The sequence below is a fragment of the Thunnus thynnus genome, chromosome 19 (genome assembly GCF_963924715.1).
Source record: "Thunnus thynnus chromosome 19, fThuThy2.1, whole genome shotgun sequence".
Classification (NCBI taxonomy): Eukaryota; Metazoa; Chordata; class Actinopteri; order Scombriformes; family Scombridae; genus Thunnus; species Thunnus thynnus.
The window spans coordinates 4832510-4852898 of NC_089535.1; the positions used below are offsets into that span (position 1 = coordinate 4832510).

General features: G+C 37.1%; 2 protein-coding genes across 6 annotated transcripts in view; both read right to left on the reverse strand.

Annotated features, from left to right (window-relative positions):
• pi4kaa (phosphatidylinositol 4-kinase, catalytic, alpha a) overlaps positions 1–1462 on the reverse strand; it is a 34303-nt gene extending 32841 nt beyond the window's left edge. For all 5 annotated transcript variants that reach the window (XR_010924581.1, XM_067573451.1, XM_067573450.1 and 2 more), the window contains exon 1: positions 1268–1462. Coding sequence is in view for 4 of the 5 variants with exons in the window: in XM_067573451.1 (XP_067429552.1) it covers positions 1268–1366 (99 nt within the window). In the remaining variant the exon portion in view is untranslated. The remainder of the gene's footprint in view (positions 1–1267) is intronic.
• A 2259-nt stretch (positions 1463–3721) lies between these two features.
• On the reverse strand, positions 3722–18735 carry slc25a1b (slc25a1 solute carrier family 25 member 1b). The gene is made up of 9 exons (XM_067574410.1): positions 18202–18735; positions 11679–11786; positions 10776–10875; positions 9928–10066; positions 8055–8139; positions 7709–7813; positions 7500–7615; positions 7314–7387; positions 3722–5999 (listed from the first exon to the last, which is right to left on the reverse strand). Exons 1-9 carry the CDS (start codon positions 18311–18313, stop codon positions 5885–5887), a joined length of 954 nt encoding a protein of 317 aa, XP_067430511.1. The 5' UTR covers positions 18314–18735; the 3' UTR covers positions 3722–5884.
• Between the last annotated feature and the right edge of the window lie 1654 nt (positions 18736–20389).

Consider the following 20389-nt stretch of genomic DNA (forward strand, 5'->3'; position numbering starts at 1 on the left):
GATGTGTCTCATATATTTACATATAAGAACTGTAACCGCTCCCTTATTTCCTTCCTCCTTCATTGTATCTGGGTTGTTATTAATGTTCTGTTGTTTCCTTTTTCTTTTCTTCTTGTCATTTCTATTATGTACAGATTGAATGTCAAGTTCATACCTTCAGTGTACAAAAACATCCTTTGGCAACTATTTAGATAATTCAATAGTAAATTTCTGGCATTTTTGCATTAAAAGATGATAAAAAAGGTTGTTTTCAACTTTGCAAATGTGATGATTTAATGCTTTTTTTGTCATGCATGATAATACACTGAATATATTTGGGGTTTTGGACTGTTAATCAGATAAAACAAGATATCTGGAGACGTCACTCTCGGCAGTGCTGTCTGGAGGACTTTTTGCAGACATGTTTGTCACCATCAGTATATCTGTGCTGAGCTGTTATCAGCAGATGGATCACAGAAAAGCCTCAAATCATCACATCCGAGAGGCTGCAGCCAGCAAATGTTTAGTGTTTATTGATTAATAAACATCTAAAACAATTGACAACGTTTTCATGCTTGTAATTTCATTCACAAAAGCATTATTAGCTTATTGATACAACTTTTTTGTTGTATGAATACCAGTTAGTTGCATTTCCCCATATTTCTACACGCTAGATGTGGAAAGATAATTGGGCAACTATACAACGCCCTCTGACTGGCAGATCCTTGGCTTAGCTTTAAATGACAAAGAATGGTAATTTCGATTCTGGTTTATTGATTCATAACTAGATTGCTAATTACAGAATAAATATAATGAAGAAGATCTCAGCTATCCAACTTCTGTTTATGTGACAATGGATAGAACACATTCATAAGCTTCCTGTGCCTTCATTTGACAGCCAAGCAGGTAACAAGTTATTGATAACCGCAAAAAAAACGGTACAAATTCGGGATGTGGTGGCAGTTTTTTCTTACATCTGCATATCTGTTGATATAAACGTGAGGGAAGAGCAACTACAGGTTAATAACAGCTAACAGACGTTAGCCATTAGCCAGCTTTGAAGTCAGTTGGACGTCGTGTCACGTAACCTACACCTTTAAATCACAAATTTGACACAATAAATCACATACTGGCACACTTATAGACATTTTTACTGTTTTTTTAGATTCATAACACAGACCACACCATGAGGGAAGCGAAGTTAAGTCCGGGCCTGAGCTAAGTTAATGTCAAAGACTCTTTGACAGGTACTAGCTTGTCGGTAGCCGTGTAGCTATTATAACCTTACCTTGTCTATCGGTGCCTGCCGGTGAGCCGCCAGAGACCGGGCCAAAGATAACACGGTGTTGAAGTAAAATCCTCTGCTTCCTCCTCCATTGAGAGACATGTTTAAAGCAGACGCCTTAGTACTGCTGCACAAACACAAACATCTTCTTCAAAAAAAGACCCGAAGTCCGCACTGACAACTACGGCAAGCGCAGCGTCCAAACAGCGCAGAGCAAGGTCACAGCAGACAAACCCTATAATCCCTTTTAAAGGGTAGGTTCACAATTCTTCAGGTGTGTCTTAAAATAACAGTCACGTGTCCATATGAACAGTGAAAGAGGTTTTTACTCGCTGTAATCATTCCTTTTGTTCATACTGGATATTAAAGATCCTTCAAATGTGCTTTCAATGTAAGTGATGGAGGACAAAATCCACAGTGTGTCCACACAGTCATTTTGTGCAAAAATGCATTTGCAAAAGTTGATGTGAAGCTTATATGAGGCTTCAGCAGTCTGAGTTAGTCACATCACAGTCTTTTTAGCATCAAATTCCCTCTTTATGTTTCCTCTGATAGTGTTTCCCTGTTGAGCTGCGGTGGAAGTATAGTAACAAAAAGAGGGACTTCTGCACTAAAATATCTTCTTGATTTGAGTCATTTGGACGGCTGAAGCTTCATATTATCTTCAGATAAACTTTTAAACACATTTTTGCACATGAGGACTGTGGATTTTGTCCCCCATCACTTACATTGTACAGAAATATTGGTACTTTTCCACATTTTTTTAAATAAACTAAATTTTCTCTATATTAAGTTGAAACTGAGAGAAGTATATGGTAGCCATCATTCTTTATTTCACATTGAATATAACTGAAATTAACATTACAGCAAAACAAATGAAAATTGCATGGCCAAAAATATCGGTACCCTTAACTTAATATTTTATAGCACAGCCCTTGGAGGCAATAACTGCAGTCAAGTGCTTTCTGTAACTCTGAATAAGGTTTCTACACTTCTCCACTGGTAGTTCGGTCAACTCTTCTGAAGCAAACTGCTCCAGTTCTCTCAGGTTTGATGGGTGCTGTCTCCCAACTGCAGGTTTCAGCTCTTTCCACAGATGTTGGATTCAGATCAGGACTCATAGCAGACCACTTCAGAACAGGCCAATGTTTTCTTCTCATCCACTCTTGGGTGCTTTTTGATGTATGTTTGGGGTCGTTATCCTGCTGGAAGACCTGCGACTAAGACACAGCTTTCTGACATTGGGCTGTATGTTTCGCTCCTAAATGCCTTGATAGTCTTCTGATTTCATTGTGCTGCACAGATTCAAGGTGCCTGAGGCAGCAAAGCAACCCCAAAACATCACTGAGCCTCCTCCATGTTTCACAGTTGTCATAGTGTTCTTTTAAGGCTTCATTTTTTCCTCTGTAAATATAGGGTTGGTGTGATTTACCAAACAGCTCTAATTCTGTTTCATCGGTCCAAACCACTTTCTTCCTGAAGGACTGTAGCTTGTCAACATGCATTTTGGCAAAGTCAAAAGTTCTCTTTCTTAGAAGTTTTTTTCTACCATGGAGCCCATTTTCATTCAGACAGCGACGGATGGTGCAACTTGAAACTATTGTACCTTGAACTTTAAGATCAGCTTGGATCTGTATTGAAGTTTTCTTTGGTTCTTTCTTGACCACTCAAGCAATTCCTCTTTTCAATCTCAGGCCAATTTTCCTCTTGTGACCACGTCCCGAGATGTCGGCTACAGTTCAATGGCCCTTAAACTTCTTAATAATATTGGTAACAGGAACATCAAGTTCTTGGGAAATGGTCTTGTAACCTTTATGCTGACCATACTTGGCTACTATCTTGTTTCTAATGTCTTCAGACTCTCTAGTTTTCCTTCTGTTTTCCATATTCAATGTGATGCACACAGTGGCACAAAACAGCAGAGTACTTTTCTCCTTTTAAACTGGCTGCATGAGTGATTATAAGATTTAAAACACCCGTGATACTAATTAAAACATAATAGTCTGCTTAAAGTATCACTACAAATCAATTATTTCTTACAACTTCGAAAGGGTACCAATAATTTTGTCCAGGATATTTTGTAGAATAAGCAGGAATTCAGTTATTTTCACAACTTTTTTGTTTTGTTGCACTGTAAACCAAACATAGACATGCATTGATTGTAAAATATCTTTTAATTTCAACACTGTTCATGGTGAACAGTGCATTATGTTAATAAAATACAGGGGTATCAATAATTTCAGCCACGTATGTAAGTGCATTATGAAGGGATCTTCTAATGGTCAGTATGAACAGGAGGAATAATTACAGCAAGAAAAACAGGTTTCAATGTTCATTTGGGCTCCTGACTGTTGTTTTTACATTTACTCAAGTACTGCACTTAAGTACAATTTTAAGGCACTTGACCTGAATGGTAAAAATGAGACCTGGATGATATTTGAAATGAACACGACAACATTAACGGTCCGATCCAATGTTTATTTGTGAGCATACATATTAGAACTCGTTAGACTGAAGGCACAATACTGGATTTTACCTACTGGGGAAATTTCATCTGTTAAAGGAAAGCTTCACAATTTTCAAGTCTGTCTTAAAAACAATAGTCAGGAGGCCATATGAAGAGAGAAACCGTTTTTTCTTGCTGTAAGCATTCCTCCTGTTCATACTGATCATTAAAAAATCTGTTCCTAATGCGCTTACAATGTGAGAGATGACTAAGATCCAAAGTCCTCGTTTTATGCAAAAAGATATTCAAAACTTTATCTAAAGCTAAGTTGAGGCCATCAAGTTGAGTCAAGTCTTCCAAAGTTCCAGTTGTTTTAGTACAAAGATATCGACTTGATTTGACTCATTTGAGTGGCTGAAGTCTCAAACTACCTTCAGATAAAGTTTAGAATATCTTTTTGCACAAAACGAGGACTGTGGATTTTTTTGTCTGCCATCACTTACATTGTAAACGCATTTGAAGGGATCTTCTAAAGGTCAGTATGAACAGGAGGAACGATTACAGCAAGGTAAACCTGTTACAGTGTTCATTTGGGCTCCTGACTGTTGTTTTAATAATGACGTGAAACATGATGAACCTCTATCCTTTAATATGAAAAATCCAAAAGATATTTAAATATCTGACATATGTCTACATGGATGCAAGGTCAGGTTGAAGCTCAAGCTGAAAAATGTAGTTTAAAAGTAAACATTGTGCGTCCAAAACATTGTGTAATGAGCAAAACAATTAACTGCATTGCATGTAAACGTGCCAGATTCACAAGCTACAAACTCCAGTCTTTAACATGGTATTATATCTCTGAGCAGCAGTTGGCACATTGGATTATCAGTTGATATAAAAGTAAAGGCAATTAATATCACATAGTTAAAAAATTAAAAACTGAATCTGCAATAAAATCTATCCTGAACCACTCGTCCTCAATGGAATGAGATGGAAGGCACTATTATATATGGCATTTCTCAAACAGGCATGTCTATGCAATGAAGGCAATTAAAATTTTAGAAGCAAAAAAAAAAAATAAAATAAAAAAATGGAAATACTAGCAGTTACAATGAATTGAGAGGATATATACAATTCAGAAATATCTCAGATACCGCCTGGAATTAAACATCTGGCACCACTGCAATGTGTGCAACTGAGTACATATTTGTTAACGGATCTGTAGTGACTACGTACATACAACATTCAATCATTCTTAATCTCAAAAGATCTCAAAATGAATCATACAATACATAGGCACTTTTTATAGCATCAATCTAGTACGTTAATTGATTTAAAAACAGCTCTGCAACTTAAAAGTGAACTATTGTGAAACTGTTTTGTGGAAATACGCATTTCAAAATAAAATGTGTACGTATGCAACATAATTTTTAAAAAAAACCTACACCTCCATGAATCCCACAATCTTGATTAATTTAACAATCTTGATTTAAGGCATTTAGTTCTTAATGTACCCTTTAGCTTTTGCAGCATGTCACATCTGAATTTAATGTTTCTGACATCAGGTAGAGAATGTGTCTTTAAAAAAAAAAAGAAAAAAGAAAAAGAAACAAAAATTGAAATATTTGCATATAAAAAGGGCTTTAAAATGTATGATCTCTGGTATCATCTGTCATCTTCAAGTATAATTTCTTTGTCTATAGTGTCTAAATCACATTATGTTGGGTCGGGTATTGGTTCCTCGTTGATTAAGTACATACAGTATTTGTTTCACTGAACGCAAAGCACTGTACTGTAAGTGAGACACTTCTCTGTACCAGCAGTGTTCCCATTTCTCTAGTCAAGCAGGTCTAGTCCTAAATAAATGCCCCGTTCCTTTCCCTGAGCTCTTAAGGAACTTCCCCCCCCTCTGGAATTTAAAGTGTAAGCATTGATTCTGCAACCTGGAGCTTTTTTTTCATGCAGATTCCACTTGCAATAGCTTTGTTATAAATAAAAAAATCAAGAACATACCAATCCCTTTCTTTCTTTCTTTCTGTGAATCACTTAGAGGTAGATATTAGAACCTAGGAGCAGGGTTTAAGGAGATTGGTGTGGGACTTGACCATTGTTAGGGTTAGATTGTGGATGGCCCGTCCTAACACTCCTGCTTGTGTAGCACCGGGGTGTCCATTTCAGTCCGTCTTCCAAACTACGTTGAGGAGCTTCACAACTTCCTCATAAATGATGAAGACTATGGCCACGTCCATACATACTCGACCCAGCCGAGGCACAGTACCTTTGTAGAACCTGAATGGCACAAAGAAAGAGAGTGAAAATGTTATTTCAAGACAATATCAGGCACTAAAAGATGCAAAAAAAAAGGTAACAAATACAAGTCACAGAGGTAATCTAGAAATGTATTATTCTAGGCATGACAACACTACAACTAATACTACTAATAACTTTATTATTACTATTTTAAAAACATCCTAAATGGTGGCCAAAAGTCATGGCAGACATAGTAAGTCCCAGATACAAAACTAACATATGAACTTGCACATCACTGTATGTTTATATAACCAAGCGGAGGGAGAATAAAAGTGGTCCCAGGATGGTACCATGAGGTATCCCACAGGAGTACAATCCCAAGAACTGACTTCTTGTCGAGATGGAGAAGCATGTTTAATGAATTTAACACTAAAAGGACAGTAAATCTTGGGTTGGCTGGGTACTGCCCAAGTTAAGAATTCTAAATATAAAATACTTTCCTGGTGAAATACTGCAAAATGTTAGCTAACCATTATAATCATAGCAGCTGCGTGTCAAGTAGCTTTTATCAGATAAAAAACTGTGTCTCAAAAAATAACTTTTCTATTGTTCTAAAAATGCAGCTAGTAAGAAAATTAAAATACACTGCCACTGATTGGAGGTAGAGCCTGATCGATACTGAATCCAGTAACAATATTAGAGCAGCAATGATTAGTCGATCACCAACTGTTTTGATAATTGTTTCATTGTAGCCTTCTATGATCGTAAACTGAATATCTGAGGTTGCATATTGGGCTTTGGGAAACAGCGGTCAACATTTTTCACCATTTTCTGACACTTTATAAACCAAACAACTAATCTATTAATTGAGAAAATAATCAAAAGATTAATCGATAATGAAGATAATCGTTAGCTGCAGCCTTAAATAATATATTAGCTAATTGTCCCTGAACTGAGTGGGATATTTTACAGTTGAAAAATAAACCTATAAATGCTCTCTAGAGGACAAACTATGAAATGGAAACACTGTCCAAACAGTCCAAAACCCAAAGATATTCCATTCACTATCATGTATTCTCAAATCATCACATTTGAGAAGCTGCAACCATCAAATGTTTGGTATCTTTGCTTAATAAATGCCTAAAATAGACTATTTGATTATCAAAATAGTTACAAATTAAGTTTCTGTTGGCTGATTAACCAATTAATTGATGAATCGTTGCAGCTCAACTTAAAAGACTCCAATCGTCAGTATTATGAGGCTGCTTTCTGAGACATCCAGCGATTGCAAACTCCTTCTAATGTCTGTCAGTTATTCTCCATTAATCACATCAACTCTTCATATGAACTTACGCCATCGGTCCCTCATGCTTCATGATCTTGACGGCACAGTCCAGTGTGCTTTTATACTTGTGAGCTTCAAGACCCTGTTGAGTAACACACATACATACATACATACATACATATATACATGTTAGTCACTATGCTCATGGTTGAATTATGACATTTTGAAGAAGTGAACATGTTATTCAAACAAACCTGCATTCTGGTTTTAATGACATCCAGTGGAGTGTTTCCAAACACACTGGCAGCACCAGCAACAGCTCCAAACATTCCAGTTATCAGAGGGTTAATGGCTTTGTTGGGGTCATCACCTTGGTGTTAGAAAATACACAAGACGATGAGTCTTTGGCTGCATTGATGGTTGTATGAGACGATTATAAAGAACAATTCATCCACTCACTCACCTTTGTACCAGTTCCTCAGTGAAGTCATGACATAAAAGCGGATGGCCTGGTTGGAGCCTTGTTTCAGCACCGTGGCGGTTAGGCCTTGATAAGTCCCCTTCAGGCCTGAAGATACATCAGCGTTATCAGCTTTCTAGTTTCGTTTCTACGTCACCAACACTTATATTAATTAACTTTTAGGAGTAATGAAGCTAAAGAATAATATTATCCTCTGAATTATAGATGTGATGATTCAAATCCATGAGAAACATCCTGAAGAGTAATTTTCTATCGTGTGGTGGAGATGGAGCAGTAGGTGGCAGTAAAAAAGCTACTGACCATGCACAAATAAAGAAACCCTCCTTACCTTCAGATCTAATTATTTCCCTCACTCCATGGAAAAATCCCTTGTACTTTGGGTTCGCTGATGTCTGATCATGGATGAATTTGACCTAAAGTGACATCATAACAATGATTAATAAATGAAACAAGGCAAATGTCAGAGAATCAAAACAGAAACGATTGCAGTAGCTGCAAAAATCCGACACATTAGGATTCTGCTGACAGCAACGCTATAATGTGCAAAACAGCATTAGTTTATTTGCGTGGAAGTACAATAGATCATTAACTCGTGAGGGGGAACTTTCCTTTCTGCTTTTGATGACAGATTTACAACGAAATCGACAAAGACAGGAAATGACATTTTGAGATTTCTTATTTAACGCACAAAGAACATCTTCCGTCAGGCAGGAGACATTTTGATGTGTAATGGTGGTCAGTAGGATTCTGTTTAGTTCATAAATGACCAATTTAGACACAAGGGTATTAGAGAAGTAACTGAATTTAGAAGCATGTCCTGAACTGTATCCTGAGCGTGTTCTTTCCATGACTTTAATGGCGCAAACTAAAGTCGAGTGGAAACCCTGTCTCCTGTACATAGACATGTTGTCTGCAGACTTTTTTAGTTACACAATGGTCAAAGGTCCATTTTGAAACATTTTTCCAGTTGAGAATAAAAATTACAGAGTATGTAGCTGTGTGTCTTTGGTTGGCCAGTTGCCTCTTATAAGCCTACATTCAGAAGCAGGAGAAGTGAATAAAGTCTGAAAACCTTTCTTGGTCCTTTAATGTTAAACCTGCAACACAAGATTAAAGCTGCGCTAATCAATATTTTTATATTAACAAAGGGAAAAAAGTAGATGTAGTGTAAAATCCTAACAGGAAAGAACAAATCTGATCACATTACACTTGTTCTCAAATCTCTCCATTGGCTACCAGTTAGTTTAAGAATTGACAACATTTTCCTCCTTGTCTATAAAGCTCTAAATGGCCCACAGTCCCTCTCAGACCTACTCATTCAAAATGAACCTATCAGACCTCATAGGTCTTCTGGCTCAGGCCTTGTAGTTGTTCCAAAAGTTAAAACTAAAGTTGGTGAAGCAGCTTTTGGTTTTTTTTTGGTCCCAGCTGCTGGAATACATTGCCAGATTGTATTAGATGTGCTCCAACATTAACAGTGTTTAAAGTAGACTGAAAACCTTCCTGGTTTCCTGTGCATTTGATTAGTTTTATTGTCTTTAAAGTGCTGGATTTGTTCTACTTGGTTGTCTACATTCATGTGTATGTTTTTGCATATGTATACTGTCTGTATATATGCTGTACATACAGTACATGTTTATATTTTTTAATATGAGGCACACTTGTTTTTCTTTCTTTGAAATTTCTTTCTTTGCTTTTGATCAACCCACAGAGATTTATCCCAACTCTGCAGTCCCCCTCAGCTCTATTAAGCATTTTAGCACCTTTCAGCTCATTGTTTTGGTTTCACCGCCTACAACTTTATTGATTTATTCACTTCGTACAGTGCTCATAAACCTTATCTGGACACAGGTAGTCATTTTCAGCAAAAAAGCTCTGGTAAAGCCATGATACGCTACCTGCTAAGCACCAAACAGCAGAAAGGCATAGTTAGCTACTAGCAGCAAACTAAGTGTGGCATTTAGCAGCTTTTCTCAAGAGTTCATGAAGCCCAAAACTGAGCAAAAATGAGGGTTAAAATTTGACTTATATTCACCATGTGGCCAAAATCACAGCTCCAAATGATTGCTAATGATGTTCCACGTCTAACTGGAACTGTCAGTTGTTCCAATTGTTTGCTGACACATTGGCCATATCAGTTATATAAGGTGATATTATAGCGTCAGTGTTGTGTTTATACTTTAACCCAGTTTTTTTTTTACCTTTACTGTCTCCATAGGACAGACTACGACGACAGCCTCTGCAACTCCAGCACCAAGACCACATAAGAATCCTCGCTTGCTGTCCAGTTTACCGCTTTCATCACGCATCTTATTACTAAGGAACTCAAACACTCCAAATCTGTAAGTTAATAGAGAATAAAAACAAGATTAATGACCATAATTAGAAAATAATATGTACCTTTTTCTAAGGTACCCTTTGTAAAGGGTTTATAATTTGTAGTGGCTTTACAGGGGGGATAAATACCTGCCAAATTACCTGCCAACCTAAACATCATTAATAAATATTTGTCAGTTTATAAGGGCTGCACTTAACATTCATTTCACAAAGTTGTTCATCACAGTTTCGAAAGCTCTTGTTTTGTCCAACCAACAAGATTTTTTTGGTTGATAAATAACTTTAACAATTAATCAGTTATCTAAATTGTTGCAGGTTAACAAATCAATTAAACGATTAATTGTTTCAGTTTTACAACTTAAAAACACTTTATAAAGGATGCCTCATGTAGCTACATTGGAAATAAGGTGTCTGTGTTTCACATTTAAAGCAACAGTTTTGATAATTGATTAATTGTTTTAGTCATTTTTATGCAAAAATTAGCTGGTTTCAGTTTCTCAAATGTGATGATTTCATGCTTTTTCTTTGTCATAAATGACTGTAAACTGAATATCTTTGTTGTTTGGACTGTTAGTTGGAAAAAACAAGACATATGAGAACATCTCCTTTGACTCTGGAAAATTATAATGGTAACTTTTCACTATTTTCTGACATTTTAAAGACCAAACAATGAATTAATAGAGAACAGCCCTATTTCACATAAATATATTACCTGACAGCTGCTTTAGGTATAGAGCCATAAAGCAGTGAGCTTAGACCTCTGTAAAGACCCCTCACCCCATGACTGTTCACCGTCTGCTTCACACAGTCAACTGTGGGAGAAAGAACAGGGAAGAGAGGGTGGGATAAATGAAAAAAGAAGAGATAAGTAATATGAAAACAAGGCAAGACACTGATTTATTGTACTTGTAGCAAAAGACTATTTCACTGCTGCCCAGAAAAGCTCACTCGATAAATCAGCAGCTGCATTGTTACAGAAATCCTGATATAAAAGGTGAAGTTGTTAAAAGAAGAGAACAGGGAATTTGTGGGTTCCACATGTGTCTATTGCAGCTAAAACAACAGCCATTCATACTGAGTTTCTGCAGACAAACATCCACTATGCCAAAGTTCACAAACTCTTATCAAACTAACTTACTACACAAACACACATCTGTTTGTTCATGTGTCCACTAAATTCTGCAATAACACAACGTCAGAACTCACAATGGATTGTTAGTCAAACAAGATATTTAATGAAATCTAAAAGCATGTACAGCATTGATACTTTGGACTCTTTGGTCAATTGAGACGACTGCTAATTAATCAACAACATCAATCATGAATCAACAACCACGGTGAACAGCTGTAGACAACAATTACACTCAAAACAGTCACTTCCTAATGTTTTTGTCTCGGCATTAACTGATTATATCTGATATATGCAAACTACGGAAATTCTGAGCGGAGCTGAATGAAACTATTCAATAACGCTTGGGTAAGTGTATAAAAAAAGTGTAAAGGAAATATGGTTGTATTATCATCACATGTGATCATAGCAATGAAATTAAAGTCACACTCAACAACTAAGTTGAATAGTTCAGGTATAAAAACAAGACATTGAACATAAACTCACCGATGCCTTTGTATTTTGGAGGATTCGCCTTCTCGTCGAGCTGCAGCTGTGTTTTAACGTACTCTGTAGGGAAGGTGATACAGATCTCGATGCCTCCTGCGATTCCACCTGAAATATCAGAGAATCAGAAAAAACACGCCATTAAGCACAGATTTTAAACAAGAGAGAGACAAAAACATGAACAAGTTTCTTCTGTCAACACTACACCAGTGCATTTTCAAGAAGAAAGAAGCTTTAATTTGACAAACTGCACCAACACACCAAGCACTCACAGACAAAAACATTCATAAAACCAATTATGATTGTAAAAATCAAGGTTTTCTTTACAATCTACTTTCAAAATACAATTTCTTGATTTAAATAGGGAAGGTTAATAATTAATCATACTAACTTGTACTTTAAAAGTATTCTTTCAGTATTTTTTCACATTTAATAGTAAAACTTTGTTTATATTGCACATTTCATACAAAAAGATGCAAGACAATGTGCTTCACTAATAATGAAAAATACACATAAAATAATAAATAGGAATATTAAAAACAAAGGCAGCAAATAAAAGAGATATTTAAAAATTAATAAAATTAGCACTGAAAATACGAAGTAATACTGCAGAAATGAAGTAAAATACAGTAAAAATTTCTAAGTAAAAGATAAGTTGTAAGTTTTAAGCAAGGTGCACATTAGTTGTCATCAGAAGAAGTCTACATTGTAAAAGATTGCTGCATGCATGTTTGCTTTACGATATTTCACCAACAAACCAGCTCCACCTTAAAACTCTGGCGCTCACACATCTGCAGTTCAACAGCAAACACGCAGCCGGCTACTGATTGGCTCGGCTGATCTCAGTGTGACTGAACTTAGAGATACTCCCCTTGGCCTCAGGCCAAAATCAAGGGGGTGTGTAGCCTTCAGAGCACATATTGTTCACTACATTACCGCTCATCAACACAGACCAGCAGTCAGTTAGTCGTCCACTCACTCTGATGCACTTAGGAGTTTGCATAAAGTGGAGGAAAGGAAACGAAAAGGTTTCTGAAACAAAAAACAACAAAAAAGTTTGAAAAAATTGGACAAATAATCCAACTATGTCTGCCTGGATTCAGTCAGCTCAGCTTTATGTTTATTTAAGGCTTGACTTGAAAGTATTTGTTAAAATTATCAGTTTTTTTTGCAGCAGTGGTAAAAATTCAACAGAAAACTGATAAAAAAAAGAAGCTTTCGTGTGAACAGCAGAAGTTTTTTTTTAAGGCAACTTGGAGAAAACACTTATACAAGCATGATTTCATCTTCTTTACCAATTTATAAAAGGGCTCTTTGTTGATGCTTGAGGTTTAACATGCATTCTTTCTACCAAAATGCCATGCAGAGAAACCCAACACACAAATAGTTGTAGCCTACACTCAGACATGCAAGTCAGGCTGCTTGTGCATGTACGATCCTAAGATTATAATTCAACTCAAGTCTGTTTTTTTGTTTGTTTTTTCCACAAAGACACCAAACTACCAAACTGGAAATCTTTAAAAGTGTTGTTTATGACACACCCAGGCCTTTGGTTAGATGCTGGCTTTACAACTATAGCTGTAACTACAAATTAAAGCAGATTCAAAAACAGTCCACATCATCATCATCATCATCATCTGCAAACAAAGCCTCCATGTTGTACCTGCATCACGTCCTCGGTATTCAAGCAGCTGGAAAAAGATAAAGGAACCAGTTTATCAAGTCCAACACGTATGGACACTTTGACAAGTGTGAGGAGAGGTCTCACTAATGCAACAGTAACACAAAACTCAACAGAAGAAGCTGCAACGATCAGTCGATCGAAAAAAAATTAATCATCAACTACTTTGATATTCGATTAATTGTTTAAGGTTTTCTTCAAGCAAAAATTCTGATGATTTGATGGCTCTGTGTTCTTAGGATTTTGGGGGTTTTGGTCAGACAAAACAAGATGTTTAACGACGTCACCTTGTGCGCTTTTCACAGGTTCTTGATGTTTTGTAGAACAAATGATTAATCTGGAAAATAATGAATGCAGATTAATCAATAAAAAACAGCTGGTTGCAGCTTTAATTGAGACACCAAAATCCTCTGAGACACCTTTATCAAGACAGACATTTATTCTTTTTAAAGATTTTGGTATTTTTGTCTTTATTTGACAGTCTAAAGTGCACAGAGAGCCAGGATAGGAAAGGTATGAGGCAGGAAATGACCTGCACACGCTGCAGTTATGTAATATGCGTCTTAACCCTGTAGGCTACTAGGACACTGCAAGACAGACTTTTTGTTAATGGCTGCTTTGCAGGTGTCAGGGTCCTGGTATTGTGTATGCTGGCTCGCTTTCATGGCTAACAGGGCGACTTAAATGGAACAAAACCATTGATTATAAATTTGGTTCCACCTGAGTTTTCCCTGCTGGGACGAGTCAAAATGTCTGGTATAAAAAGTGCCGGTCATGTTATGTTTTTGACTCACCTGTATCATAATGTTTTCCACTTATATGTTTACAATCAAAACAGAAAGCTGTGAGTCAAATCCATTCAATGATATTTTGATGATTAAGGCCAGAATAATGTGTGATTACAGTAATTTAAGGATTTAGTTATGCTAGTAGGTGTCATTAATTTATAAAGTTTGCATTAATTATCACTCATAATTCTATTTTAACAACAATCTTACTATCTAATGTTGAGATGTTAAGTTGTATTTTTACTGTCACACTTTTATCACATTTATTTGCCCATTAAATGTGAAGCTACAACCAGTAGACAGCTGCTAGTTAGCTTAGCTTAGCATCGGGACTGGAAACTGGGGGAAACAGTTAGCCTGGGTCTGTCCAAAGGTTGAAAGAAATCCACTTTCTAGCACCTTTAAAGTTCACTAATTAACACACTACATTTTGTTTGTTTAAGCTGTAGGCACAAGTTGCGGTTTTACTGGCGTTATCTAGTAGATAATTGCTTCACAGTGACTTCCTGTGACAGAGACAGGCTAGAAGTTTCCAGTCTTTATGCTAAGCTAAGACAAACCATTTCTGGTTCTAGCATCTTATTAACCATACAGACATGAGAGATGAGAGTGGTATCCATCCTCTCTCCTCAAGAAAAAGTCAAATTATTCCTTTTAAGTGCTGTTTTAGCATTTTTTTAGATTTGGTTTTGAAGATAACCACAATAAAAGAAACATATCAATAAAGATTACTCCAGAGTTTACCCACAGAGTAATATCTACTCTGTCTGCTTCAATGGGGATCAGTGGTTTTTATAAAGCCTTGGCATGTGACTGAGTCATTTCTCTTCCAGCCAGAGAGTGGCCACTTGTGACTGTCTGATAGCTGCCACGTCATCCTATCAGCTCACACTACTATCAGGATTCATAGAGTGTAAACAAAGTGAGCCGTGTGTTTCGTTTGTTCATCTTAATTTTTGGGGTCGTCCTTACATGTCACGCTTATGCAGGATTCACTTCAAACGTTAGCAACATCATCTGACAACTCAGGAGGGTTGTATGATAACTGAGTTGGCCTTGTGAGAGTTTAAAATACTGTGCGTTGACAAAAATCACATTTTACCCATTAAATTTTGGTTTAATTACATTGAACGAGGGACTTCTGCTCACTTGAGGCATCCCTGTTTTCTCATTTTTCAGGCACTTCCAAATAAAAAGTGCCAATTCGAATACAGTACTGACTTTATTTACAGGTTAAAAACTCATAATTACGATAACTGACATGACTTGAACCCAGCATTAATATCATAACAATACTAAAAAACACCATCTATCTAGTAGTATTTAATGATCCATGCCACTGATAATCCATCTTGACCGCTCGTGCTTGTTTGCAAAAGGTCCTGACTTGTACTTGTGACAGGCGTGTTGTAACCCAGGTGAATGTGTGCTGGGGCTGACAGAGCAATGTGCTTTGTCATCGTGGCTCGCGGAGCTGAACATGAAGGCCCGGGCCTCACTGAGTCCTCTCAGCACACAGTACGAGGGCAGCAGGTCAACAGAAAAACGTCAACCGAACCGCTGAGAGTTAATGCATGTTAAAACTAGAGACAACCGAGCTTTACTGTTGAACTTTTATATGGCTCAAACACGATCGATAGCACCGCTGATTCAGCAGTCGTCAGCTCTTTCTTACTTCCTATTGATGTTGCAATAATTACTGATAATGATTGCCTTTAGTGCTCTGTGTGGAGTTTGAGCAGCTGTCAATGATTAACTGATATCAAAGTTCATGTCAGTCAGATTTCTTTGAAAAGCGTCTTTGGCTAACGTTTACACATCTCAGAGGACATACCAGACAGTCCAACATCAAGCTCCAAGCCAAGTTTTGCCACTGTAGGCCGAGAGGCTGAGATTATCTGTCATGGCAGGTCTGGTAAAACTAATAAGGTAGAAGAAAATTAATGAGATTAGCCATAAATCTGGTCTAAAATGAAAGCAATTTCTGTGGTGCAACAGGATTCTCGCACAGATTTCCACTTGCTTTCGTTGTTTTTGTTCCTACTATGAAGAGAAAAGCAAATAGAGCTGCAACTATTATTATCATTATCAATTAATCTGCTGTTTTATTTCTCAATTGATCATTTTTTCAATGAAACGCTTTAAAGTAGGAGAAAATTCACAATTTCCAAAACCTTATGATATCCTATTTAGAGTTGCAATGATTAGTCGTTTAATCAGTTAGTTGATTGACAGGAAATTAATCTTTTGAGTCACTTTTTAAGCAAAAATGCCAAACAGCTGACAGTTTTAGGCTCTCAAATGTGAGATTTGCTGTGTTTTCTGTCTTACATCATGATGGTAGGAGAAAAAAAATGTTAAGTTTTGATGACATCACTTTGGGCTCTTGGAAACTGTGATGGTCGTTTTTCACTGTACTCAGGTGTTTTATAAACCAAACAAAGAATCAATCACTAAAAATAAGAAAGAGAAAATAATTGTCAGATTAATCAATAATGAAAATGATTGTTAGTTGCAGCCTTAATTCGATTTAATATTTCAATTTACAATTTAGACGGTTGATCAGTTATCAAAACAGTTGCATTTTGTTTCGAACAACTAAGCGATTAATCGGCTAATCGCTGCAGCTCTAAAAGCAAACGTGAACTACATCTGTACCACTTTCTCCTGCCTGCAGTGCACAAAAATATGTAGAACTGCAACGATTAATCGATTAATTAAACCCACAGAAAATTATTCGATTCTATCAAAAATAGTTGACGATTAATCGTCATTTTTTCATCAAAAATGCCAAATATTTACTGGTTTCTGCTTCTCATATGTGATGATTTATTGCTTTTCTTTGTCATACATGATAGTAAACTGATTATCTTACATTACTTTGACTCTGGGAAATTATAACAGGCATTTTTCACAATTCTCTGATATTTTATAGACATAACGATTATTCAAGAAAATGGATAATGAAAATAATCGTTTGTGGCAGCCCTGTTCCTATGCATTTAAATATCCCCTTCATACATGTACCATAAAAAAATACTCTGGAACAATAATGTGTGTCCAATTTGGGGTTTTTTTCCCCACAGAAAAAGTAAAATTACCATAGTAAAATATTCAATATGGTGTCCATTTCTTCTCCCTCATTACAAATTCTGAATCTATGAATATGAAAATATTCATAAATATTTAATTTTTAAAGTGTTCCTGCTGAACATAAGTAGCCTTTTTCCATTGGCACTTTTGGCCGCACCAAGCCAAACCATGCCGCATTGATTTGCATTTCCATTACTAGTTTAAATGCGCCAAGGTGAGCCGAGTCAGGCCCAAAATGGACCAGTCGGGTCAAAGTCTGCCTGAGCCGCCTTCAAGCGGGTTGCGGTGACGTCAGATGGGCTTTGTCATCATTCAGGAGTGAGCTGGCTAACTTCTTGTTTAGCCCGTCGCTAACTTGAATGGGATAAAATGATTCGGATTCAAATTTGATCAGACCGAATGGATCAAATGCTGATATGATAGCAAAACGAGTCATTTTGCGGCGGTTGTGATGCTCAAAAAAAACCCTAAAGATGTCTAAAACATCACTGTAAAGTCCATTTTTAGTGTTTGTGCACTGGAGGCTTGTGTAAATTGAATATTAGACCATGATTGGCTCCAAACCAGTTGTGATGTCACAAGTCATGCTTGTAGGCCCGCCCCTAAAAATTACATTTTCAATTAGTTCAGAGAGACTTTCTAGTTTTAGCAGTTGAATGTTTAAAAAAAGCCCTTCAGTGTAAAACTCTGCACAGACATCGTTCTGCACAGTGAAACTGAAACATTAAAGTCACAATAAACCAAACACATTTTTTTTTTTTTGTAGAGGGGGCACTTTAAGATCTGTGTAATTGCAGCCGAGGCCTTTGACCTCATCTGCAGATTGAGACTCAGTAATAAAACTTGTAAACAAGTTGAACAGCTTGTGTGTGTTAGTGTAAGTGTGTGTGTGTGTGTGTTGTGTGCAGGAGCGCCTGCAGAAAAACTTGCTCCTGCACGGTCCGGTACAAACTTTTCTTACCTGCCAGGATAGCTTTGCCAGGGTGCGTAAACTTGGCTTTCCCCGCCGGAGCTGCAGCAGCCAGACACTGAGGTCTGTGAAACGGGCTCACGAATCTTGGTTGTCCGGACATGACTGCGATACCACCGGCCTAACTTTTCTGTTTTCTTTTTCTTTCTTTTTTGTGTCAACACGGACTAGCTCGATTGCAGCAAACCCCAATCAGCCTTCAAGCCTTCATGCAGTCTGGGTGCTTTGTGCAGGAGTCGCGATGCAACCATGCAGAGACCAGGAAGGCAGTGCTGATCATTGGACTTAGTACTGATCAGGAGTTGATAATGTCTGTGTACTTTTGACAGTGAAGTTCCCTCCGTGGTACACAGCGGCAGATAGCGTCGAGTCAGTGTTCAATCAGGGCGGGGCAGGCCACCACACTCACCCTCCCCAACCACCCCATCACGGAAAAACGCCATGATTGTCACAAACATTTAAGGTGGACTGGAGTGATCTTGCATGTGAAACAGGCCCACGTTCAATGCGACACATCGTCTGTAGAGGGCGGTGTTTCCACCTCACTCCTGTACAGACAGTCATAAAGGACGGGCTCACAATTCTTTAAGTGTGTCTTAAAACAACAGTCAGGTGTCCATATGAACAGTGAAAGAGGTTTTCCTCGCTGTAATCATTCCTCCTGTTCATACTGGATATTAAAAGATCCTTCAAATGTGCTTTCAATGTAAGTGATGGAGGCCAAAATCCACAGTGTGTCCACACAGTCATTTAAAAGTTGATGTGAAGCTTCTATGAGGCTTCAGCAGTCTGAGTTAGTCATATCAAGTGGATATCTGACACATTTACAGTCTTTTTAGCATCAAATTCCCTCTTTGTGTTTCCCTGTTGAGCTGCGGTGGAAGTATAGTAACAAAAAGAGGGACTTTGGCACTAAAAAGACTGTAATGTTGAAAGATATCTACTTGATTTGACTCATTTGGACGCTGAAGCTTCTTATTAGCTTCAGATAAACTTTTAAATCCATTTTTTGCACAGAAGGAGGACTGTGGATTTTGTCCCCCATCACTTACATTGTAAGTGCATTATGAAGGGATCTTCTAATGGTCAGTATGAACAGGAGGAATGATTACAGCAAGAAAAACATGTTTCACTGTTCATTTGGGCTCCTGACTGTTGTTTTTACATTAACTCAAGTACTGCACTTAAGTACAATTGTAAGGTTCTTGTAGTTTACTTGCGTATTTCCATGTGATGCTACTTTATTCTTCCACTCCACTACATTTCAGAGGGAAATATTGTACTTTCTACTCCACTTCATTTATTTAACAGCTTTAGTTACTTTTCAGATGAAGATTTGACACAATGGATAATATAACAAGCTTTTAAAATACAACACATTGTTAAAGATGAAACCAGTGGTTTCCAACCTTTTTGTCTTTTGACGTCTTACAGAAAGCAGTGTGTAGTCGGGTCACATTTCACATGTCTATGAGTTGTTAACAGTTCCACCAAATAGAGATTTTTCCCTCTAAACTTCTCACATGCTTTCATTTCAATAAATGTTCAAATGATCCAATATTTCAGCAAAAATCAAAGATTAGAGAAAGATTTATCTGCTGACCCTTCGGAGGGGCCCCGACCCCTAGGTTGGGAACCACTGGACTAAACTAGCTAACTGTATATAAAGTAGTTGAAACTAGCTCCACCTCCAGCAGCTACAACAGTAACATGCTGCTCTAACACTGATGCTTCACTATTAATAATCTAATGATGTCATATATAATAATATATCAGTCAGAGGGACCAAACCACTACTTTTACTGCAATACTTTAACTACATTTTGCTGTAAATACGTATGTACTTTTACTCAAGTAGTCTTTCATGCAGGACTTTTACTTGTAAAGGAGTGTTTTTACGTTGCTGTCTTGGTACTTTTTAAAGTCCACTCTTTCACTCATTCTTGAATTTATAATAAGGGAGAAGGAGTAGATGCCATTTTAAGGATTTTAACGTGGTAATTATTATTTTTTTGCGGAAAAAAACATATCAGACAGACATTATTGTTCCAAGCAGAGTATTTTTTTGTGTATTAATACATGTCTGGAGGGGATCTTTCAGTAAAGGATCTGTATTATTCTTCCACCGGTGATTAAACATTTCTAACTTGTATAAAACCGAGTTCGTTTTTGATCAGGG

Coding starts and splice junctions, on each gene's coding strand:
- slc25a1b (XM_067574410.1), bottom strand. CDS start 18,313: ATGTCCGGACAACCAAGATTCGTGAGCCCGTTTCACAGACCTCAGTGT. Junction 11,787..18,201: donor TGGCAAAGCTATCCTGGCAG/GTAAGAAAAGTT, acceptor CTGATATTTCAG/GTGGAATCGCAGGAGGCATC. Junction 7,616..7,708: donor ACTGAGGAACTGGTACAAAG/GTGAGTGAGTGG, acceptor TCTAACACCAAG/GTGATGACCCCAACAAAGCC.